Source organism: Triturus cristatus, chromosome 3_1 (genome assembly GCF_964204655.1).
Source record: "Triturus cristatus chromosome 3_1, aTriCri1.1, whole genome shotgun sequence".
NCBI lineage: Eukaryota > Metazoa > Chordata > Amphibia > Caudata > Salamandridae > Triturus > Triturus cristatus.
The window spans coordinates 863,565,726-863,593,097 of NC_140583.1; the positions used below are offsets into that span (position 1 = coordinate 863,565,726).

At 43.2% G+C, this 27,372-nt stretch overlaps 1 protein-coding gene across 1 annotated transcript in view; it reads left to right on the forward strand.

Moving 5' to 3' along the window:
* SLC25A12 (solute carrier family 25 member 12) overlaps positions 1-27,372 on the forward strand; it is a 466,840-nt gene that overhangs the window by 393,381 nt on the left and 46,087 nt on the right. The window contains exon 14 of the mRNA XM_085645302.1: positions 11,482-11,622. Coding sequence (XP_085501428.1) covers positions 11,482-11,622 — 141 coding nt within the window. The remainder of the gene's footprint in view (positions 1-11,481; positions 11,623-27,372) is intronic.

The window sequence follows — 27,372 nt, forward strand, 5'->3', positions numbered from 1 at the left end:
TTGGGATATGGTGTTGAATGCTGCTGGGAAGTCTAATGGGAGCCGTTCCACTGTTTAAGGTGGATTTCAAGTGTTTGAACACAGTAATTAAAATAGCTTTGTTGCTGTGTGTTGTGTGGAAGCCAAATTGAGAGGCATCCAAGATATTGTTGGCTTCTAAGCAGTAAGAGAACTGTGCATTTAATATGTTTTTCTAGATATCTGGAGAGTGCTGGTATGTATAGGATGGTAGTTTGACAGACTAAATGGATCATCTTTGTTTTTTTTTTAATCAGAGGTGGAACCTGGGCCTTCTTTCAGCATACATCCTTGGTAACTGTAGCTCTAGAACTGTTAAGAATTTCACATGGAACAGATGCAAGAGATGTAAATTTATCTTAAGAATGGATGGTTGACTGGGGTTCCTAGGAAGTCCTTATTTCCCATTACTAATCCTGTTCATCATTTCTTGAAGCAAAATCGTCACATGATCAGTTAAGTCCCTAGCATCAATGTGGTGTTACATCACGCGGAGTAGGGTTGTACTGCACGATCTTAGGTTGAGGCTCGAAACTTGCATGAACGCAAAGGATTTTATCTTGGGAAAAACAAACTAAATTGTCACATGGATCCAGCTACAGAATGAGTCTTTGATTTAACAAAAGAAAACATTTCCTTTGAGGAATTCTTGGTTGACTCATTCATATTACCATAATAAGTACGACTTGATAATTTTATGGCAGGATTTAATGGCAGAGCAATGCAGGTTTTTTTCTGGGTCGTGCAGAGTGGCTGTCATTACCTTTTTAATTGTCATCAGTGTCTTTTCTTAGTACTGAGTTTTGGAGTGAACCATGGTGCAGATGTAGTACGAGAGTCTGTTTTTTCCTTCTTCTATGTGGCTATGTCGTCCAGGGCAGACGAGATCCAATTATTAATTAATTGCTAGCGTATTGTTGAATTCATGTACTGAAACCTTGTTCCAAGGCCGCCTGCACCAAAGGGAAAGGTGCTTTATAAGAGAGGTTTTCAAAGTTAGTAAAAATCAAATCTACTATGTGGCCAGCCACACGTGAGGCCTCTGATACCGCCTGTGAGAAGTTTAATGCGGACAGGACATCTATAAGCTTATAGCTGCACTTTCTGAGTGAACAACCACATAGCAGTTGAAGAACCCAAGCATGTAAAAATGAGGTGATTTGAGATTGTTGGGGAGGGGGGGGATTAAAGGCCTCGACGAGTTCTGTCAAGAAAGTAGTCCAATATTAAGGGCGTCTGAAAGTGAGTGCCCTCTGATAGCCAGATAGTTCTGGACATTCTAATAGTGCAGATTAGACCCTCTTCATTTATCATTGACCGTGATGGATGAATATGTAAAAGATTGTTTGTTTAATTGTTTTTTTTTTTGTGGCAAAAATACATCAAAATATATTCCTGACTCGGCGTCACCATTCCCCCTTGTCAAGTGCATTGCAACATTTTCATATACCAAATAAAACTACTGCTAGACAACTAAACCCGCCCCGCATAACTCCCTAAAAGATTGTTTAAAAATTATGGCAAGCCTGCCATCATTCTTATCAAGATGATCTTGCTGAATAATGGTGGAGCCAACCGTGAACGGCCGCTGCCATATCAGGTTAATACGTTTTTTTTAACCAAGTTTGCGACAGGAAAATGGCAGCTGGCTTATCTGAGTTAAAATCACAGATACCTAGTGCTTAGTGAGTTATGTAACATTAGCTAGATATAATTAAAATTATGGACACTAATTGAGAAGGCAATGCTTGGACTAGATAGGAATGAAAAATTTCCTAGCTAGCGTAACGGAAAGTTTCAATTCTATTAAGGACTCGGAGGCGAGGATTATGCTATCCTTTCTTCACTTTATTGATAGCAGCCATTCAAAGTCAAAACAAAAACACAGCTTCTTCTATTGCGCCTTTGGACAGAAGGGCATGGACCTCCTGGTCGATCAATCCCGCGTCTACTTCTGAAAAACAAAGTGGTCTAGGAGGCACTTCCTCCACTGGGGTTCCCTGGAACTCGATATGAAAACCCCTTACTGTCTGAAGAAACCAGGCGTCCCCCGTGATAGAAGTCCACATTGGGAAAAAATGCGCCAGACGGCCCCCCACTTTTAGAAGGGAAGAAGGGAGAACACTCACCAGAAGAAATGGAGCCGCCTCCTCCTCTGCCGCCTCTGTTCTTGCCTCGTCTGCCCCTGGTGGGGTAGAAGTTTCCAAAGCGGGCTTGATCTTGGTACTATCCCTGGCTGGAGCCTTGTCCTCTGGTCTGGTTTGAACGGCTGGACGAGCGGCCCCTACCTCGTCCGGCCCCTCTGAAAACCCGAGGTCTAAATACTTTCCTGATGGAAACCTGAGCCCTATCTAGGGAGGTGAAGGTGTTAACGAACCTCCCTAGCTCCTTGATGAAGGGCTCCCCAAAAAGGCCACCATGAGCTACAGGACCCGCCTCAGTGTCCGCAAGGTCTCCGAGCTTGGGATCTACTTTAATAAGGAGAGACCTGCGACGTTTTGTGGAAAGCGCGCAATTGGCGTTTCCAAGGAACACTACTACGTGCTGGGCCCATTAGGAAAGATGTTCCGGAGAGATTAACGAGCCTGAAACCTTGGCCTCCTCAGCCATGTCCAAAATTTTGGTAATCGGCCCCAAGATATCCAACAACTTATCTTCGCAGGCTCGCCAGGACCTGTCTATACCCTTTTTAGGGTCTTTAACAAATTTTTGCAGAAAGGTCGCCATTCTGGGGTCAATTTCAGGCGTCGCCTCCACCTTCCCATCTAAAGTATCGCGGGGACACTCAGCCCTAAGGCAATTCCGAGTGGCAGGCTCCAGCGGCCGACGAATCCTGCTGGCCACATACTGGGCGACTTTTTCAGAGGGGGCCCAGTCAGAGGAGCGCGGGTGTAAAATATCATCTGGGCCCTGCATATCAGCACACAAGTTTGTGCAGTCGCAGGAGGTTTGGCAGGGAGCCAGGGGCGGGACCGCTCAGTAGAGGTATCCGCATCCCCATGGTCATCGGGGTCCCCACCTGAGGAGGTGGAAGGTATTGGAGGAGGTATAGAAGTGGGGTTTGCAGGAGTAATACATCTAGAAAGGAAAGCCTGCTTGAGACGAGCAAAAGGGTCGGAACCCGCCCCCGCATCCCTAGCCCGTTTAGGCGGAGGGTAATGGTCGTCTGAGATACGCTCGGTGGTAGACAAACCTGAGGCTGATGACTGCGCGGCCCTGGCCAGTTTTTCACATGCTTGGTCAATTTTCCGTGACAATCTTTCCTCTAAAGTGGTCAATGCCAATTTCACCGCCTTATGGATGGATTCGTCAACAGCCTCATAAAAATCGTCTCCCCAGGGAAAAGCCCCTAAGGGGTCCTCTTCCCACTGCTCCTCATAGACTGATTTGTCGTGGGAGGCTTCCATAATCTGAGGGGAACCAAAAATGCCCACTGAACTAGTGAAAGAGGTTATACTTAATAAGGGTGGCTGGGAAGCAGCCAAAGTGTGGGCGGGCAGTGCTCGCAGTGAAAAAGGCTTGAAGCCTAGGACCCAAAACAGCCCTGGAGCAGAAGGTTATATTGTGGGCAGTCTGCCTAAAAAGGGTCCCTGCAGTAAAAACTACTGTACTGACTCTGTCACACACAAAGCGTTATTTGCATTAAAACTACTGACCCCCAACCAGGAACACTCCCTGCAGTGCTGCCTAATGGCAGTTACAGATCCGAGCAATCGGGCGTTCACGGGGCATCACGCTGGTAAGGAAATGCCTAACGGCAAGGTACAGACCCTTGTCAGGGGCGTATGAGGCAGACAAATGACTAGGCTTACTCGCGGCGGTGCAGCACTGGGTTCTGATGCTTCAGGAATGCTCGGAACCCCCAAGCGCGCCCGCCGTGTCACAGGACGGTGATATGCGCCCTCTAGTGGCGTCTTCAGGCCACCGCAAGCCCGCACCAATCACAGCCGCTAGGGAGATGAAAAGACTCCCGCGGCTAAAGCGAAACGCCGAGTAGCGGTATATCGCTACAAAACCACATCGAAAAACAACAATAGAATAACAAAGGAGGAGCGCATCGACAGAACTGGCGCGCGCGCTCCCTGTAACCGCTCCGTGAAGGAAGCGGAAACTGCAGCACTACGCGCACTGAGCAGTCGCGCTGTTACCGATGAGCCAGGTAATAAGCATACATTAACGAGAGAAAATTAAACAAGTGCTGTACAAACATGAGAGTATACCATAAATATTCATCACAAGGTACCACAAGTATTCAGCAAAGAAGTAAGAAAAAGGTGACTTAACTCTGCTGCAAGCAGCGAAGAAAGAGGAAGGGTTGTCACAAACAGAGGACTATCAATACCCTGGGGACTCCTGATTGGTGCATTGAGGAGGACACTCTATCTGCGGACGCTCTATGATTTTTATGTTTATTCCCTATGGTTCATGGGAATGATAGTTTGTTTTGACTTTGAATGGCTGCTATCAATAAAGTGAAGAAAGGATAGCATAATCCTCGCCTCCGGTCCTGACATAAAATTCATCCTGCTTCATGTCTAAATTCGGGGGCTGGTTACAATTTCTAGAGCATATTGTGCATATTGCTTTTTTCCAGAATTAAAATTTCATGATGCAACAGTGGGCACTAACTGGTTGCGCAGAGGGTAAGAAGCTGTTGACACACACAAAATATACCTTCTTCAATCCTACAGCTGGGAAAGTTGCGCTGGGTGCGGGCGAGGCTGGTGCAGGTTAGCTTGCTGCCTTTGGCAAGCTATCATTGCGTGTAGAGAGCAGGGCCACTTTTATAGTCCTGGCAGGCAGCGTAGCCACCAGAGACTAGAACTCTTCATGCTAGTGGTGTGCAATGAGTGAAAAAACAGAGGATGGGTTAAATTAAATGCAAACTGAATCCCGGCAGTTCCTGTGTGTGGGGTCAAGCTTCCTTGCCTCATACACTACAAAGGAAACAACATAGGGATAAAAGAATCATGTGACAGTAAACACATAAACATAAAAGAAAGACTCTCCAGGAGTCGAGGTCCCCAGTTGGAGCCAGGTACCTCCTATAACATACAATGAACAGCATAAGCAATAAATAAACAAATGTAAAGGCAATTAATAGACCGTAATGACTGGAAGAAGAGACTTTGTAGCTTTAGAAGTATTAAGAGTTCAAAATGATTAAACTGTTACTCTTTTCTTTAAGGAGATGTATCATAGATCCCATTGGGTACCGCTATGCAGCTATAAACTGTAAAGTTTGACTTTTCTGCTGCTGCCACTTCCCTCACCAAGACAGAATTGGGAAGAAAATATGGCGTAATATATTTCACTGAATTCTATCTGGATGGGCCCCTTCATAAACTAATTTGACAGCATAATAGAGTTGCTTAAAAGTCCTTACGAACGTGTCCTCTAAATATGAATATAGTGCAGTGTTCCTGAAGTGAAGCTGTCTCGCCTTCCGCTCCCTGTGGATAAGTGCCGGCCACACATCTACATCCTGCGCTCTTACAAAGCACCGTCTTGTCCACATGGTCCTAATGTGCGCCTTCACATTTTGTTTGCTTGCTGAGAAATCATTTTGGGAGGATGTGGCGGTTCTAAGGAAGTAAACAAGCCGCTTGTGGCAGACACATGAGTGTTGGTAGGATATGCCTGGGGTGAAATATGAAAGGGCAAGAGGACTAATTTGGCCGGGTCATATGTCTGCTCCCTGCAGCCCTGGGCATGTCATGGGTTACCCCCGCCAGATCTCAAAGTGCATGCTTTTGTTCTGACCCTTCCTGTCAAGTCTAGTTTATTTACTTGTCCGTCGTCAAGTGTTCTTTTTTTTAATTGAGTGACACTGCAGTCAAATAGAAGCCCATTATATAAGTCTTCCTATTGTGTGTCAAGTTGTGTACCGACTCCAATTTGTCAGCATATTAAACGATGCCCCTGTCTGTTTCAATTCAGGCAAGATGTCTTATTAATTAATGGTGGTGCCTGTTTTAATTTCTACACGAAGTTTTAAAACAACGTATCAATTTATGGGGAAAGATCACATGCCATGTGATTAACTGAGCATCAGATGATTGCTAGAGAAAGTACAAGGAATGAGAGGCGATTGATAAAAACAAAAACTACTCACTGCTATGTTTGCAGCATATTTAGTTGGTTTGCATTTTCGTATGAATAAGGTGTGTGTGTCTATAGCAGGGAATTTGTTGCATTTATGCTGCATTCATTGCCAACTGGTTCCTTCTGTGTATCTGTTTCCTTTAGAAACATTATATTATATGCATGCTTGTGCAGATTAGTTCTTGCATGTGTATATTAACAGATTATAGCAACGTTAATGTATTTGTATGCTTTATTTAGTTTGTCTTTTTTCACTCTTCATGACCCATGAAGTTTGTTCAAAGCAGCAGTAGACTTATTTTCTTGAATGGGTAAAATAACTTATTTTTGGGGGAAAAAATGGAAAAGTCAGAACTTTTTCTCCTTCTGACATCTGACAACTAACAGTCAGGCCCCAAGTGGAAGTGCAGCTGTGGGGATTTGAGGTTCTTTATTATTTTAAGCACAAATGTGAACTTGTGCGGCATAGCTGTGTGAGAACATACTCAATGGTGGTAACCTTCCGCTAGCAGGGTTATTGTTGCATAGAGTTGTTTTTTTAGCTCACAAACATACTGCAAGCTTCCCTTTGGCCCGAGAAAAGCCTGAATGTATTTTCCATGGCACCTAGTTGGAGAGGGGGAACACTGTCTCAAGTCTTCATGTGGGTGTGAGTTTTAGTATCGCTGTTCTTCATTCTACGCTTTTCAAACTTAAGTGACTGCATTTAGTGATAAGGAATTAGTGCTTAATTTGAGCGGCTGGGGCGCACTGGCACTCATTTTTGGGGACTGACACTTATTTTTCCCCACAAGACTTTGACTCAGAGCAAAAGAGAGAAAAAAAAACAAAAGGGAGAAGAAACAGAAATAGAAAGAAGGAAAAACTGTGACAAAAATAGAAAGCAAGGATGGGAAAAAACCTGCAAGACTGAGAGGCATGCCCTGGAATCATCAGTATGTAGACTTCGTATTTGACACCCCTGACATTCGATAGCGATGGTACGCGACTTTTGTGCAAAAATCTGGTCCCAGCACTTCAGTTCAAAGTTCAGTTCAAAATATTTAATTAAGTGCGTTGTGGAGATATTCATGTTGCTTTTCATGGAGTGGTTTGAAGACGATCCAGGCGGTTTTGAACTTAATTGTCACTTCCGTAGGGCATCAACGCAGGTCTCTTAGTAAGGAAGTGATATGGTCAAATTGTTGTGTACTGAGACTAGCCTTGCCTCTGAATGAGGCACAGACCTTAAGGCAACAAGGAGTATTTTGGCACTCTGACCAGAGTTGAATTTCTGGTTTTAAAGTGTCAATGTCCTAGAACAGTAAGATTATGAGAGACAGCCGAGTATGAGCACCATATTAATGAATTGTTATGCCATCCCCTTTGAAGAACATTCTAATTGGCTCAATTTACATGTTTAAAAGGATTGGGACTAAAATCGATGCAGAACAGAAATTATTTCAGATTTTGAGCTGTCTCATCCCGTTTATTTACTTTTGATTTGAGACATATGAAGAGAGCTATCAATTAAGCACTGTATGAGAGTTCAGATCAATTTGTTGAGGTTGATTGCATCAAATGCTTAGCTACACATGAAGGAGACTGAATAGAGTCAGACGTGACCCTTATCAATAAGGGGGTGTTGATCATATAGAATTTTGAAGGTGGTAGTTTACAAACTGTGGTCCTTGCGGGATCTGGAGTTGTAAGTAGGTTATGATTTTCAAAGAAAGCAGTCAAATGTTTGGAAACACATTTTTTAGTCACTTCACCCAATTGTGGTAAGTTGCTGACAGATCTGAATTTGGAAAGGACATTAGAGTATGCTGAACATTTCCTTAAGTTTGGAGTAATTTGACCCATTTTAGGATCAAAGAAGCAATTTAGAAGTGAGGTATTGACAAGTTAACACCACAATTTTTGGAACAGCTAGAAGGTGGTTTTGGTTAATTTAGTACAGCTAATATCTTCAAAATACAGTGTGTACCTTAAATTCTTTGCAACTTGGGCAGATTGTTTGGTGATTGGTTCAAATCCTTTCAAGTGTGTGATCAAACCAGCGTCAGAGGTTATTTTGGAAGTGAAAGGACTCATAAAGTCATTGCATTTGAAGAGTGAAGAAGGTAGACTTTTATAATTCAGAGAATTTAGTGTTCATTTTTACAATATTGAAGAATCATTTTGTTCTGTTGAGAACATTTTTGATTTTGTCCATCATATATTGATATTTTGTCTGGATAATGACTAGTGTATCAAGTCCACGGCTCACTGAGGATATGTCTGGATTCTGTTCAGCTGGCAAAATGGGTTCCTATTGTTTCAAAACAGCTCTTTTGATAGTATTTGGTTATTTTCAAGGCGACTTGGAGGATTAATAATAGGACTACAAACTAAAAACAATAAAAACAAATTTAATGTTAAGAATGTCCAAACATTCTTTGAATGTTAAGAAATCAAAAAGGAGCAAAGAAAATGAAATGCTCAGCTTAAAAGGTCCAAAGAGGATTCAAGAAAGCAAAGGTGAAAGCCTAATGGCAAAACTACGGTAAATAAGCTAGCAATGTTTGAGAAGTACAATTGTCTTTAAAAGTAAAAGATCTCATCTAACCAGTTTGGAGGAATAAGTGGTAAGAACCCTTCCTCGGGTGTCCTCCAGAAGCTGTCTGTCATTAGTGGAGGTATAAGTGCCTTGGTGAATCTTTAGCCAGTTGGTCCATTTCTTTCCCAGATAAATGTGTAGGCTAATGTTTTATGTGCACAGAAGACAAAGAACGGAGCAACCCACATTGTTATGGATTAAGTTTGCTGGACTCAGGAGAGCTGATCACTGCACCGTGTTGCTTAAGCACACCTTCCCGAATCAGGACAGTGGTGGTGCAGTTTTTCATGTGCATAGGGATGCTGCTGCTTCTGTTGTGGGTGATCCCTAGTACATTCTCTGGATATAGGGTGCAGTCTTGGCAGGAATCTGTAGGTACAACTTGCTGTCATTACTTATTGAGATAGGACAACTGCCCCACTCTCTTCCCTCAATGTCAAATGATTGGTAACCCGTGTATCAGGCCTACCCTCTGGAAATGCTGTCTGTAAGCTTTATAGGCAGAATTGCGATGCAGGGCTTGACCGGTATGCCTGGTCTAATGATTCTGAACCAGTACCCTCTATCATATGGATACCATTTAAGATAGAACTTTAACCCAAACAATAGATGGCTTCTCTGTAAAGAATCTAGTGATATCCTAAAAGCCGTGGTAGGATTCCATGCAGTTGACTCTTAAAGATAAATCAATTGTAACCGAGCCAGCTCAATAGCCTCTGCATTTTAAAAAGATACGGGAACCCAGTGCCCATCTGCCTCTGCTCAGTAGCTGAAAATATACTTGACAACAGCCACATTCATTGTGTAAGCTAATCTGTGAATGGAACCGTCTCTACAGATCAGCCCAGAGGTGCACCGTTTAAGCAGATCTGGTTCACAGGGATTGGGTATTGTGCTTGAAAGACATAGCCTTGCTGAAAAGATACAAAGTTAATTTCACATTTTCAAATGACAGACACACGCAACCCATCCTTCTGTCCTCTCCTGGCGCCCAAAGTTTGGACCAGCATAGAAATAAACAAATTGATATATTGGTGAGCTGGTGGTCAGTACTTCAAGCACATCTTTAACGTATGTATCAGAACTTTGTATCATTAAATAAAACTGTGTGGTACCCCGTCCTATTTCCAGGATGTGAGACAAATAATCATTTTCCCAAAGTCCATGCGAAGTATATAGCCTTGTTCTTTCTTTCCCGTCTTCACATTAAAAAGATAAAAGCTAGTAATGTAGCTGTCACTGGTAAGATGTTGGATTTTGGTGTATCATTAGAGATTCATTTTAGAATGTAGGGCGTGCATAGCTTAACTGATATGGTGACTGGGAAGCACTCTGAGATGTGTGCTATTGGAGTCAGTGGTACCCAACCAGTCGAACTGCACTATTAATAGTCGTTCTTACTCCTGTAGCCTTGGTCCTAGTTCAAGGATGCTTTACAGATTACTTACAAGATAAAATTACTGGGCTGATTGATATCAGCATTTATGAGCCCCGGTGTTAGTACTAATGGAGTACCCTTACGTACTGTTATATGCCCTGGTAATCCCCCTGAAACATCAAGCTCTCTATTAGTAAAAGTGCAAAGAGGGCCCAGTATCTTCTCTGTGCTCTTACTGGATATGAATATTCCCATTATATGTTTTGTAGCCAATTCACAAAGTTACGTAAGAGTACATAAAAGAGTTCTCGTTTAGGACTACTTTCCATACTCATAAATTATTTCGTGAATTGGCTTAACTGTTTGCTTGAAAAAAAAAAAAAAGAAATGGAACTGTAGAAAGATTAGACTTTTATGTAAATGACAGATTTTGTTTGGTTACTTGCTTTTATCTCAATCAGAGCCTCTTCTTTTGACTGTCATCATACAGAGTAAAGTAAAAAACCACAATCGAGCACTAAAAGGGACTTCAACACAGTTGAACATAACCTTTCAGCACTAAACTAAAAGCATCCAGCATGTAAAAGAAAATATGATCTGACGAAAAAAGGATTGTTTGTATTATTTGGATAACCAAACTCAAAGGTGAAAGTTGTAGGTAAGGGTAGCTAAATGTAACAGAACTACCTTTGTAGAAGGTGAGATGCAATAAAGCGCGATTGCTTACTGATGGCAGCTATTTTCAGATTTCTTTTCAGAGTGAAACTTTGGGACAAAAGAGAACACATAAGTTGTTCAGTGGATATCTAAACAACACACATTTGAAACTGAAATTTAGTTTGCAATTGTTGGCTAAATATGCATCCCCAAAGATAAGTGTTAGCCACACATCATTGGAACTGCTGAGCATGATCATGCGTAGTGGCCGGAAGACAGACCCGTTGATGATCGAAAAAGAAAAGACCTAAGCAAAATGACCTACAAAAGCCATCGCTTCTCAGCTTTTCTACTAATATCTAATGTGTACCCATGCTTTCAATACATGTGCACTATGCAACTTTAAAAATTAATGCATTTCATTGTCAAGAATAATCTCTGTTTCACAAGTTCATGAGACTATAATGGACACAATTCTGTTACTATTGGCTGAATTATGGCAATTAGAACAGAAAATGGCGGCGCTATAGTAGAGCTTAATATTGTTTGTTAGTGTTCTTAATGTTAGGTGAGTATGAATTCCAATGAAATAGGAAAAACACTAACACAATTCAGAATACCTCACAACGATACACTGGAAAAGAATGACACTGTGTAGGACACTAGCAATTCACATTTTTAAAAGCTATTAAAGCAGTCAAAAGTAAGAATTCTCTCTGCTTTTTCCTCTTTTGCTTTGCAGGCTGGTGGCTCCCAAGTCATCTTTACCAATCCGCTGGAGATTGTGAAAATTCGGTTACAAGTAGCTGGAGAGATCACTACTGGGCCAAAAGTCCGTGCCCTCACAGTTATGAAAGATTTGGGCCTTTTTGGCCTTTATAAGGTAAGGAATATGACAATGTTATCACAACTCCGCAACGTGAAAGATGATTTTTCGAGCTTCTGGGAATTTCAGTCTACCAAGTTATTTCACACTTTTCCTCCACGTGACTGAGAATGGCATATCTAGAATTTAAAAAATGAGAATTATGTATTTGGCAAGGCAAGAAAAAATTATCTAGGGGTTTATATCAAACCATGTATAAATTATATCTGTTGGATAAAATATATGTGAAGTTAGACCATCCCTGTCGCATGCTAGTCCTTGGTAGTACCATTGAACATGGGCCTCAGCATCCTCTTCACAGTCATTTGCCTGATCAGTAGTGGAATTTAAATGAAAGAACTAGAGCTTGATAAGATGCATTTCTGTAATATTGGTCTCAAAAGTCTCTCGACAATTGCCCAATATTAGTGGCAAGTGTCATTGTCAGGACCTAAAATGATAGGCTTTCAGATGTATAGATAAGGTGATATTTATTGTTTAACTGCTGTGTGAATCGTGCTTACCTAAAAGTATGTTATGATAAAAATTGCCAAAAACCAGTTCTAATTCATTATAGTTTTAATTTACCACTCCGTATTTTCTGTGTCATTCATTTGGGGAAACAGCTTTTTTTTCCCACGGCAGTACATGATATACATTATTCTGTTATGTTTCAAAATTATATTGAAAGAAGAATTAAAATAATATGCATAGTTTCTTTAGCCCACATTTTGTGCGTAGGCATCTTTTCTACTAATATGAACAATTCTGTGCTTAATATTCTTTCTTCTTTAAATCCTTGATTGAAAGATTTCTGGGTCTGATATTAAAGTTGACCTATTGACCAACTGTGCCTACTTCACTGCAATTCTTGCATATAGTATATGCTGAGAAATGGCCAATATTGAGTGTGTTGCACTTGACTCGACTTTTTCAAAAATTTCTCTTTTTACATTGCACTAATCGAATATAAATGACGCTGCAACTTTACTGAAATCCTTCAGTTGCACTTTGCCTCAGTATTTTGTTTTCAACATCAGCCTTCTCTGATCCGGTAGTATTTTCTTCATTTCTTTTTTTGCTTTTGATAGTTTAAGGCACAATTTTTGAATTCACGATGAAGTCATGCTACTATAAGGCATACCTAACTTATTGCCAAGTCCTGGAAACATGCAACCACCTTGATTATGTCTTACTGTTTGCAATCAGGTCCTTAAGTGGAAGCATTCATGATACCACAGGAGACACTAAACTTTATCTCACATCACTTTAATTTCTTTGTGATTTCTAGTACTCTTGAATAGAGCGGTTATTTATACTTCATCTTACATATTTCTGTACACAGATGCAAGTTGCCTATCTGTATAAACCTCTTCAAACAGCCATGTAATTCGCTGACGAGGGTTGTCTGATGGAGATGAATCCGTTGAGGGTCCCAATCCTCCAACCCACTTTCTGAAAAGATTAAGAAATGCTCCACTAGGAGTATTTATTTTAATTAGAGTGGAAAAGGGGAAGGGGAAGAGACACGGGAACCATTTGCAGCATGAACAGGTTCAGTTACATAGTCTTTGTACATGTGGCCATTATGCTCGGCCCTCCATGGCAGATATAGCATTGATAAGCTCTTGCACTAACCGAGAACTCCGGGACACGAATGAGCTGCAAGGGATAATCAGCAGGAACCACAAATAAACGCATGGGCTGGTTTTCTAGTATAAAGGACCCAGGGAAATCAAGGGCGAAACAGCACAACAAAGTGGAGCAAGAGGAGGCTGGAGTGGCAAACTGAATGACAAGCATTAACCCACACAAGAAACCAAATTGTTTCTAAGTTGCTTCCTACAGTGTTGAGGGGTTTAAATACTGACGCTGCTTATGCCAACCCAGGAATAACTGCCTAACCCTCATGTGAGTAACTCCAAGCTGGATAGCCTTCTAGTCTACCCTCCACAAACTTGATATGCACAGTCTTTCACAGATTCCAATTCTTTATCCTGCCAAATTACTGTGTGGGAGAATCAATACGAGAAGCACTCAAAGACTTGTCTATGATGCACGATTCCTTGCACGATTCCTAACCTGAGTGCTAACGTCATAGAATGCACCCACTTGGTTCCTTGCCATAGTAGCTGAATTGAAGGACATATATTTTTCATCTTCTCTTACTCTGTCTGTCATAGTAGCTTTCAACATTGACTCGCCCCCTGACTTTTAATGATATCCACACTCAAGCCAATACTGAAGTCTGAAAAATTTTATTAACAAAAGAAAAATAGCCTACGAATCACATAATAAGGTGGCAAGTGGGTCCCCAGGCACCGTGTGAGTTTTATCACTAGAGCAAACATGTAGAGAACACAAATGTATATGTTTTCATAAACATGGGTTCAGTGGAGATCGTGTGGTCAAAAAGAAGACAATGCAGGTACAGAAACTAAATCATGGTATAATACACACTTGACCGACAAATCAATACTAAAATGTAAACTTTCAGAGCTGAGAATGCCAGTTCTCATCTCCGATGCCAGTCATGAAAGTGATGCTTTACTCATCAGGGATGGGGACACAGTTATGCTAAGGCGATAATTTTAAATTCCACACCTCAGAGTTCTCTTTTGAAGGGCTATACTGAACAGCACACACTAGGGTGTTACTGAGCAAGTGCTGCCCTTCTCTTGTTTAACGTGCCTGGAGGTGCTTACGAAGATGCCTACTGCAGAAACCCTTAGGTCTTCAGGAAACCTTGCTCTGCTTTTTTACATCTCATTAGTACACATCAGATACAAAGCTACAAGCAAGGCATCCTGGCTCTAAAGTTCTCAATTTTTCCATCAGGTGGGTGACCCAAGTCTATCTGGATCCAAATGCATGGAACTGGACAATATTCATTTTTTCCCAGGAAGGCTTGGAAGACCGTGATCAGTGCTGTGCTTTCCTTTCAACCCAGAAAAGGGAATTGATGCCATGGTGTCGGTCAAAGGCAGCTGTCCTCAGATCATGTTTGGACATGAAGATCCCCCTTCATAACTCTGTTACCTAAATTATAGGCAGAAATACAGTAAAAATCACTGTGAGTGGCCCATAGCCAGCCTCATTTCATGGTCCTGATTGGAATGTTAAAACGTGTCAAAGCGTAGCTACAAAAGTGTGGTGGTGTTATTCTTGGAACCAAATGCAGCTACATGCCTGTGAGGTATAATCTCTGTTAATGGTCTGGATTTAAGGGTGTGCTAATCCTCCCCTTAACCTCAGAAACAGTACTGATGTTGAGGAATGTGAGGAGGGAAAGCAGAGTAGGAGCGCCTAATGTCTAAAGACCACAGCAAGCCCTTATCACAGAGCATGTCTGCTTTGAATGCCATGCTCTGCTAGGCCTGGTCATGCGTTAGGACCTCACTAATGGGCTTATGAAGGAAAGAGATTTTAACCTCCATGTATATTCCATCAGAGAGCTGACAGGCGTTGCCAAATCATATGCTTGTATGGTTTGAGCTGATTCTTGCAGTTAGAGACGTCTATTATACAAATACTGACCCTGATGTGTCAGTCATGTAGGAAGACCGCCTTTTCTCAGTGGGCTCTTCAGTGCATATAGTCTAATTTCTCTCTGGGAGGGAAATGTTTGTGTAACTGGGGATTTTTTGCGAGGTGTAAGCTACTGCCAATACAAAGCCCCACCATTCCACATGAGTGCAGTTCCCAGATTGAGACCTATCATTTCTGCTGGTAAGTGCACGCATATTTGCATCTGGATGATGACTTAATTCAGACACCCTCAATGGGAATGGCTAAGTGAATTTCATTGTGGTCTTGAAAATCCATATTCTTGTGTTCTTAGTGTGTCATATCAAGCCTAAAACCATTACACCCTAAGGGATTATTTTTTGGATAATCATAGATACCACATAGGGTTGGCCTTTCTCAGTGGTGATGGCAAAAGTTTCAGAGTCGGGATGCTGCCATCAGTATTACAGTATATGCTAATAGTTGGTTCTGTCGAGTAAGGTAGAATTGCTTTGGTATTAATATTTAAACCTGACCACTGCGACCCATATGCGAAGTGCTAGTATGGAATGTCTGTGTAAGGACGCTGACGTTTTGACCCTGTTGAGGGAGTGTAATTAGACAACATCTCAACAGGTCTTCTTCAGGACTGGGGATACGATACAAGACAGCTTGATAGGCCACCTATTGATTCCAACAGATATCAGGTGTCTCTTGAAGGATTTCGTTGGTACTTACAGTACTGGTAGGATAGACCTGATTGGATCACAGTGCCTTTCGGCCTCAACAATGACATAACTGTTTACGAAGATCAAACGAAAGATCTGCGAGTGACAGCGAGTCCGCCATTTGCAGATCTAACACTTCACATATGGGCGCCCAGTGACAAGACCATATGTGTTCAATAGTATGGTAAATTACGATGGATGTCTAAACAAAATTATTCTTTTTTGTATTTAGTAAAATTTTATATAGAGGTCTTTTGTTGATCACATACACATATCTATGTATGTTTTGATGTATACTGTTTCTTGTATTTGTAGTATGTTACATGATATATGACTGAGAATATATCGCCCATCTGCTTGAGTTTATTGTGTTACAAGATATATGACTGATAATATATCTCCCTTTTTCTTGAGTTCATTGTTTTGGTCTCATTGTTTTTTTGTCTGTATGGTACATAATGCGAACTGTATACCATTTATTGGCTTTTCCTAGTGGTCAGGTTTAAATATTACTACCAAAGCAATTCTACCTTACTCAACAGAACCAACTATTAGTATATACTGTCTTAATGCCCCTATTCTGTGAGATACTGGGTCACCCCATTAACTCTTAATGGCCATCAGTGTTGCAACACTGAAGTCACAGGGATTGTGAAAAATCCAAGCGTTAATCAAAGAACAAGTGAAGCAAATATATTCGGCAGGAGAGCAGGATGGGTGTAGTATGAGGCTGGTGGTGCATTTTGCAGCACCCTTCAGCAAATATATTAATTAATAGCCCACTCTGATTTACAAATAGACCGTTTTCTATTGAAATGTGCTCTACATTTGCATAGACATTCAGTATTATTGGATAAATATAGAGTGTGCATTTGATAATATGTACAAACTGGTTTCAGCGAGTATTGATCATTTGCACTTCAAATAAAATGTCTTGATTTGTTTTGATCATATTAAAATCTTCAGAATTAAAAATGTGATTCATTTGTGCTTTCCTAGCTACCGAAATATTTTGAAATATTTGTACAGTTCAGTTGGAAGTAATTCGATTTTGTTGTGCGTTACAAAACATTGGCATCACACATCCTTTCCTTTCATGCTCCCTGTACCCCAACAAGATTGCTGAACAAAATCCTCTCACTTACAAGTCCATGAGAAGTAAACACCAATCTCCGTGATAAAAGAATAATCAGCATTTTGACATACGCACCTGACATTTAACCTCTGACCCTGAAAGGCGCAGACCAGATAAAACATCATTTACAGGCATCTTTATTGCTCATTCCCCTTTTGAAATCCAGCATTGTAATTTTAGGGGTACTACTGAAACACACTCCCCACACCCCTACTTCCAGCCCCTGCGTCTTTTTGTGCGTTCAGGAAACATTGGCAGGAAGATGATAGTTTGAAAGGCTCATGGCTACCTGAATACACTTTGTATCGCTCCTGAAAGACACAGAGCATTTCCTATTCCACCTCTGTTGTCTAATATATGTGTGCTGATCCACGGGGCAAAATAATTTTATTTCTTCAGATCTCTATTTCCCTGGTTTGGCGCCACTATTTTCTTATTGTTTATTCCTGGCATATCTCCTCGTCTGAATATTTTTGTCACCCCCAACTTGTAGGATTCAAGTGAGATTGCCGAGCAGGCCGCTTCTTATGAACATCCCCTACCACAGATTAGAGTTTGAAACAATAAATTATAAGTTTGTATATTAATATTAATTGCATTTTTCCTTCATTTGAGCTTCATTTTCGGACTGCCCTGGTGTGTTTTTGATAGGCTTTGATAGACGTTTCTATCTGTTAGGGCTTTGCTGAGGTACTGTTGCACCAGAACACAGCAATTCACAATCGTGAAATGCAAAAATGCATCCATGTGTTTCCCTTCTGTAAACAACTACAAAGAATAAGAGGACGCCTTAATAGACATCATGAACTTAATATGCCTGGTTGTGTAAATGTGCATAGCAAAAGATCCACCCAATATTTGTGTTATCACATTAGAAAATAAAGATAAACTCATCATATTATCACAAACAGAAACATTGTAAAAGTTGCCACCGATAACAGTGCTCGATGTAATCCGAGACCCCTTAAAATGTTTCTTTACAGACAGACTTTTCTTAGCTCGGCCTCCTAACAGTGGAGTTTGCTCAAATGTGTTAAGTGAAGCTACCAAAATGCCCAACATGGGCGCATTAATTCTGCATTTTACAGTAGGTCATTTTCTTCAATTTTGAATGAACTGAGAGCCCATCAGCATACACTTGTATATTGTACACAGATTTTTAATCGCCAGAGCCGTGTCCATGTTACCTATGGAAACCTCGCTGTGCATCGATTACAGTTTTATCCTGTTTTGCTGAAGGAACGTTACAGCCTCGATCGGATTTAGCACATTAAAGGGACTCGAGTGTTTCCTCTCGTGCTTGTAAAGCAGACATTGAACCAGCAAGTGGGCGATTGTCTCCATTGATGGCGGCTCCCAAAAAAGACTACGTTGGATTCGGCTGCGCTCTTTCTTCTGCAGGTGGCCCTCCTTGGCAAGCAGCTCGCCTTGTCTGCAAGAACAATCAATGCTCTTCTGGGTTTTGAAAACAGTAGAATACAGTTGTACACTTGGTGCCACCTCGTAGAGACCGGGTCACGTGCTTGACGCACATCTGTAGGTGATTTGACAGCTTGCTCCCCTCTACTATTTTAGGGAGTCATTCAGCTGTGCAGCACCATGACTTTAATTAATGCTCATTTCTGTGGAAAACAACTGGTTATACGGAGTGTTGAACTTGCCCATTTCATATTGCTACTAGAGACTTGAACACACGTGCACACACACACTCACTCTCTCAAGAAGTGATAGGAGAAGTGGTGCACTATTTGACAAAATGAAGAGACACTGCCCCCCTCCAATACAACACAGTATTTATCACCGATGGCAACATGGCACTAAGACAATATCAAACAGCTGAACTGATTTTTTACTTCAGCCACAGGTATGTCATAATTTTAGAGAAGAGGTGTGTCCTTCCAGCACTCCTAAAGGGATGATGGTTTTCCATTATTACAAGCTAACTTGGATGGCTTATTACATAAGTCTGCCATCTGCAGTAAAGGGCAACCTGTCATATTTTGTTCAGTAGAATTATTAATTCTGTTGAAATAAAAAAAAACCTCTAGAACTGTTACGGTGGCATTGGTAGTTGTGTTTTAATTGACACTGACTGAACAAGAGTCGCTTACCTTGGATTACTTTATGGACTATGCAAAATAATGTAAATTGGACTGCCGCCCAGTGGAGACAGTCCAACGCCGGTAGATGCGACCCCTGTGTCCAAATGAAGATCCAGATGGGCAAGAGACATTTGTAGGCACCAGTCTGGTAAGAAGGTATTCTAGTAGGCTCAGAGGAATACTGTTCGCGGAGTGGAGCCTCACTCTTACAAGTTCCACGTGCGGCAATCATATGAGAAAAAGTAAGGATGTACAAATCCCTGCGAAGAACTTTAAAGCAATACAAGTTCATATGGAACAATCATATGAGAAAAAGTAAGAAAGTAGTAATCCCTGTAAAGAACTTTAGAGCAATAGAAAGCAGTCTAGGTCGCATTTTTCTCCAGGAAGTAAATCCGAAGTTTTTTTACTTTTTGTATTGGTGGTAGAGAAACCGTGCGTATATTGGTTGGACAATTGTTTGTAGGCCATGCTGCGTAGTTCACACTAACTATCTTGTTCTCAATTTTTAATCCATTCTGCCTCAATTTATTGTGATCCATCAACTGTTTCCTTGCTCTGACATAGTTCGAAAAAAGGATTATTTTCTTTAGGCTAAATTTGGATTAAAAATTAGAAAGAGTTGAGTATCATCCTTATATCTGTTTAAGTGTGCTCTGAATAACTGGACTGAATCAGAGGTTGAAGATAAATATACTGGCAAGAGGGGAAAAAGAGCAATCCTTGTAGCACCTCAGACTTTAAGAAAATCTTGACAGTAAGGACCCCATGAGGAATCCCCGTTTAACTACAATGGGGCTGGTATCAGCAGTTATCGCCCAATCTTAATTATTCATTTTTTACTTTCACACTTAGATTTTGGCTGCTGAAAACAGCTGAAATCTCTGTATACAAGTGAAGGATTACTGACGCAATCGGACCCAGAATTCCCTATTGCCCCAATAAATCCTCACTTATAATGCACCCTTGGGTTTCCAATCATATTAGATTGTATTTTATGCACCCCAGTAGCCTATCTGTACCTCCAGGGGTGTGGTTGTGGCCCAATTTATAGGACATTCCTAATGAATGGCTAGGAGTGAAATAACCCCAATACGTTCTCTACCTAAAAAGAAAAATTGTATCATGTATAGAACATAAGCCCATTTTAGTCATATATAGGAAGATCCAATACAAGATCCACTATCACGAGCGACACTTAATTCTACCACTTTCAGTACTCCGGCTCGTCAGGCATCCACTTTAGTCCTTAATTCATCCAAGACTGATACCACAGCCTGATAAGGCTGTCTGACAGGCTGAAAGCCAGCCAGGGCCTCATGAAATATGTTCTGAGATTTTCCAAGGGGCTTTAGTTGTAGTATCATTCCTTACGGAACTGGCAGCAGTATGTGCTGAGAAACTGGGCGATAGGTGAATTGGAGAGAAGGATCTGCCAGTTGTTTCTCCATTAGTGAAGTAAGCATCACTCTTCTGATGATGAAAATAACAAATTCTGAGATGGGTGGGTCATTGAGAGATATTCCCCAAAACCTCCTATTCATACACATAATGCCAAGGACTTAAATGATGTTTTTTCTGTTATCCATGCATTAACAACGGATAATTGCTATGCTCAATTCTAACTCACTGTAGGTCGTGTCTGCTTCCTGCAGAAGAGTGTGAGTGCATTTTTAAAGATTTCAGGACCTGTTTCCAAATCATGCATTCCGGCACCACAAGTTTTTTTTTTACAGTGTGGGGTGCCTGCCAAAAATTTGTGTAAATTTTTCCATGCCATTTTTCAAATGAGCTGCCCTTTCAAACTATTGGTTCCCAAGCCTTGAAGAGAAATGCAATGTGGCTTTCATTGTTCGTTATTATTTCTCTCTGTATGACATTAAATATGCCTCCTACCTCAAATTTCAAGAAAAGGTTAACCTAAATATGTGCATTCATGGACTTTTTAATAGGTTGGATAATAGAAACCTAATTTGTTTATGATTTACTTAGCCAACATTTTGCTCCAAATCATCATTTTTGATTTATCATAATCTATTTCAAGCTATATTTTGTTCTAACAGCTCATGTCAAACTACCGTTGTCGCACATTTCTTGTTGAGGTCAACAGGACAGAATTTTGGCAGGTGGCATAGCCACCATTCCGCCAAAGATGGTGTTGTCCAGGATGTTTTTGATATATAAATGATCAGTGGTAAAGTAGAAAACAACTCTGTGTAATTCCTATTTTATGATAATAATGTAGACATCTCGCCTTTCATGACAGTACTTACTTGTAGTTCCACTATTGGAATGTATGGGCTTAATGGCATTGTTGGACCTGTCCCTCTTTGCAGGATCACCCTAGAATTTTGCCTTCATTTGCTAGACCAGTTTGTTATGCTTTTAGGACGCTGTGCACTTTCCCCTGCTAATCAGTGGTAAAGTGCTTGTCCCCTCTCCTTAAAACATGGTCAAATTGGCTTACACCTAATTGATACATTAAATTTACTTGTAAGTTGTTCCTGTCATATGATACTACATATACAGTACACAAGGCCAGTCTGTTAAATGGTACCAGAATGCAGCACTCAGTGTGCCACCCACTAAAGTAGCACTTTAAAACATGTTTCAGACCTTCCACTGCAGCCTGTGGTGCAGTTTTAAACTTCTATTTCGACCCAGCAAAATAAGCCTTTTGTCAGGCCTAAACCTGCCTTTTTAGGTCTCGCCTATGCAGCTCGCAAACGTTGCTAAGGAGGGCCTTTAGTCGTCGCTCTGCTAATTTTCAAGCACACACTCGTGCTTGTGGCGGCATCCACCTTGCGGGAGCGAGCAGGGGCGCGCCACAAGCACGAGTGCAGTGCTTGAAAATGAGCAGCCTGCGCGCGCATGCACGCATCACTCCCGGGTTCACCTCCTGCTCCCCCTCTCTCTCATGCACATTCCTTGTTTTGTCATCTTGCGGATGACTCATCTCCCCGATTTAACTTTATTACTGACAGCACTTTTTAATCAATTACCTTTGGGGAAATTAAATGTGAGAGCTCTTAATTTTTCAAACAGTCAAAATATTTGAAATGCGCTTCCTTTGTATGTGTCTTTTTAAATAGCATCCGATATTTCACTCATATGGTGGAAGTTTTGTTGAAGCAAATGTCCTGTATCACCATGCTGTATGGATCCTAATGGCAAATGTGCCAGCTATTTGAACACCACGTCTACCACCATCATATCCACCACCACGTCCACCACCACCACGTCCACCACCACCACGTCAACCACCACTACCTCAACCACCACCACCACGTCAACCACCACTACCTCAACCACCACCACGTCCATCACCACCACCACATCCACCACCACCATGTCCATCACCACCACGTCCACCACCACCCCTTCCACCCCCACGTTCACCACCACCACAACGTCCACCACCACCACATCCGCCACCATCACCATGTCCACCACCATGTCCACCACAACCACATCCACCCCCATGTTCACCACCACCACAACGTCCACCACCCCCACATCCACCACCACTACCATGTCCACCACCATGTCCACCACCACCACATCCACCACCACCACATCCACCACCACCACCATGTCCACCACCACATCCACCACCACCATGTCCACCTCGTCCACCACCACCATGTCCATCATGTCCACCACCACGTGCATGTCCACCACCACCACGTCCACCACCACCACATCAACCACCACATCCACCACCACCACATCCACCACCACGTCCACCACCACAACCATGTCCACCACCACGTCCACCACCACCACCATGTCCACCACCACCACCACCATGTCCACCACCACCACATCCACCACCACCATGTCCACCACCACCACGTCCCCCACCACCATGCCCACCACCACATCCACCACGTCCACCACGTCCACCACCACCACGTCCACCACCCCGTCCACCACCTCCACCACCACATCCACCACCACGTCCACCACCACTATGTCCACCACCACCACATCCACCACATGCACCACCACCATGTCCACCACCCCATCCACCACCACCATGTCCACCATGTCCACCACCACCATGTCCACCACCATGTCCACTACCATGTCCATCATGTCCACCACCACGTGCATGTCCACCACCACCATGTCCACCACCACCACGTCAACCACCACATCCACCACCACATCCACCACCACCTCCACCACCACCACATCCACCACCACCATGTCCACCACGTTCACCACCACATCCACCACCACCATGTCCACCACCACAACGTCCACCACCACCAGGTCCAGCACATCCACCACCACCACGTCCACCACCACGTCCACCACCACGTCCACCACCACCATGTCCACCACCAGGTCCACCACCACCATGTCCACCACCACCACGTCCACCACCATGTCCACCACCACATCCACAACCACCATGTCCACCACCACAAGATCCACCACTGCCACGTCCACCACCACCACATCCACCACCACCATGTACACCACCACAACATCCACCACGTCCACTACCACCATAACCACCACATCCACCACCACATCCACCACCACCATGTCCACCACCACCACATCCACCACCACCACGCCCACCACCACCACATCCACCACCACCACGTCCACCACCACGTCCACCACCACATCATCCACCACCCCATGTCCACCACCACCACGTCCACCACCACCACATCCACCACTACAATGTCCACCACCACCACATCCACCACCACCACCACATCCATCACCACCACATCCACCCCAAAACACTTCCACCACCATGTCCACCACCACATCCACCACCATGTCCACCACCACGTCCACCACCACCACATCCACCCCAAAACACTTCCACCACCACCATGTCCACCACCACATCCACCCTCACATCCACCACCACTACCATGTCCACCACGTCCACCACCACCATGTCCAGCACATCCACCACTACCATGTCCACCATGTCCACCACCACCATGTCCACCACCCTGTCCACCACCATGTCCATGTCCACCACCACCACCATGTCCACCACCACCACCATGTCCACCACCACCACATCCACCACCACCATGTCCACCACCACCATGTCCACCACCACCATGTCCACCACCACTACTTTCACCACCACATTCACCACCACCATGTCCCCCACCACCACCTCCACCACCACATCCACCAACACGTCCACCATGTCCAAGTCCACATCCACCACCACCACGTCCACCACCACCATGTCCACCACCACCACATCCACCACCACCATATCCACCACCACCATGTCCACCACCACCACGTCCACCACATCCACCACCATGTCCACCACCACCACGTCCACCACCATGTCTACTACCACATCCACCATCACCACACCCTCTACCACCACCACATCCACCACCACCACATCCACCACCATGTCTACCACCACAACATCCACCACCACCATGTCCACCACCACAATGTCCACCACCACCAGGTCCACCAGGTCCACCACCAAGTCCACCACCAGCACATCCACCACCACATCCACCACCACGTCCACCACCACCACATCCACCACCACCACATCCACCACCACCACTACCATGTCCACCACCATATCCACGACCACCAACACGTCCAGCACCATGTCCACCACATCCACATCCATCACCACCACCACACCCACCACCACGTCCACCATCACCACGTCCACCACCACCATCACATCCACCACCACCACCACTTCCAACACCACCACATCCATCACTACGTCCACTACCACCACGCTCACCATGTCCACCACCAACAAGTCCACCACTATATCCACCACGTTCCCCACCATGCCCACCCCCACCATGTCCACCCCAACATGTCCACCACATCCACCCCACCAAGTCCATCACCACCATGTCCACCACCACCACATCCATCACCAAGGCCACCACCACCACCATATCCACCACCACCATGTCCACCACCACCACGTCCACCACCATGTCCACCACCACATCCACATCCACCGCCATGTCCATCACCACATCCACCACCACCACGTCCACCACCACATCCACCACCACCATGTCCACCACCACCATGTCCACCACCACGTCCACCACCACCACCATATCCACCACCACCATGTCCACCACCACCACATCCACCACCACCACATCCACCACCACGTCCACCATGTCCATGTCTACCATGTCCACCACCACCACATCCACCACCGCGTCCACCACATCCACCACCACCATGTTCACCACCACATCCACCACCACCATGTCTACCACCACCACGTCCACCACCACCACAACATCCACCACCACCACATCCACCACCACATCCACCACCACCACGTCCACCACCACCACAACATCCACCACCACCACCACCACCACAACATCCACCACCACCACATCCACCACCTGTGACAGGTAAAGTGTTTCTGGAGGGCATGGGTAATAGGAATGTCAACCCCGGCTGAACATGGGACATGTAAGGATGTATTGGGTGCGAGATGACGCGATTAGGGGTTCGAAGTATTACACCAGACCCAAGATACATTTTGAAGAGGCGCAATGTCACAGGGGCTCCTGTAAAAGCACTCTCAGCATCTCTACCTCACAGTGGCATACCTTCACGAGCCACTCTCTCAAAACAAGCATTGGTATAGCCAAAAGGTCTCGCCCTTGGGACCTTAGAAGTGTTTAGCCATGCAACACTTGATGTTGTTGCACCAAGGATATTGTGCTGGATAACTAAACACTTATAAGGTCCCAAAGGCGAGACCTTTTGGCTATGCCAATGCTTGTTAATACTTATAATTCACCAGTAAGGTAGGCCTTTAAAACTCATAGGGTGGTATGCATTGTATTTAAAAAGTAGGACATGTGTGTTTAGGTTTTACATGTCCTGGCAGTGAAATACTCCGAAAGTCATTTTTCACTGTTGTAAGGACTATCTGTCCCATTGACTAATACTGAGATACCTTATTACATGTAATAAGTACTAACTTCAGATTGGGAACAGATAGAGATATGCTGTTTACACACACATAATTGTAATTTAAAATCCTTTTTTACAGTGCAGTCGGATTTTATAAACGGTCACTTTTAAAAATGTATGAAACAGAACAATGCCAGTACTGACATTACTTCACACCAATAATCCTTTACATTTGTGGTCACAAAACTAAATTACCGTTATCACTATTTATTTACATCAATGTTTGTCAGGACTAATTCGTGATTGTTTTTGTATCTGTCATAGACATAGGAACAAACAAATAACAGTTGTCATTTCCACAAATACTTTTTGAAAACACACATCACATAAAAAACTTTACATAACAATTGTTGCAACAGTCAATTATCACTAATAACAAAAAATGAACATTTTAATGAACATAAACATAAATATCCCAGTTCTGAATTTGAACCCTAAAGGGAGCTTGTGTATGATTTTAGTGTCAGTAAAGGCCCCTACTATAGGGACAAAGGCCAGTGGGTGGAAGCTTGTAATAACACCAAAGGCTAAAAACAGGGACCTAAAGCTGGTGAAATGTTCCAATAGATGGTGCCCTGTATGCCGGAGATCCTTTATGTGCACACTTTCCCTGGTTTATTCAACTGTTGATGCGTTTCCAACCCGACCAAGATTTTGGGTTCTGATCAGGACCAAGAACTGCTGGACACTATCAAAACACAAACATGATAGAAAGAATTTTTAGGACCTTCAAAATTGGTTTATGGGTGGGTTGAGTGTCGTTCTAAAGTTAAACTCCACTGCAACTCTTACAACAGCTTCAGTCTTGTAGGCTCAAACATCTCCGTTGTTGCATGTATTTCTTTTCAGGGGTTTGGTTTAGCTGGAGTGAGGCAACAATGCATACAACCAGTCGGTGAACCCCACGGGTGAATTAATGCAAAGGAATGTGGATTCGATAGACTGATTACATTCAACTCACTTATTTTGATGCGAGCGCGGCTGTGCCCACAGTCGTTTTACATCTTTTTTAAACTATTTTTCTTTTTTCACTTTCATGCACCATTTCTACCTTTAGACTCCTGCATGAAAAAAATGATCGCCTTTTTCTATATCGTTGATCTTTACGAGTGATGGCAGGAATGTTTTTACTGCATGCGGGTGTACTGAAACTGACCAATAATCACTGCAAACTGAGTCATGGGTAGACCTGGCAACAGTTTGTAGCAGAAGCCTGTGCGTGCTCTCGGTAACAATGTGTTGGGAGCTTACTTATGTGGGCTGCGGCGTGGTTCAGATGGAATAGCGGCTTAATTACGATCCTGGTGGT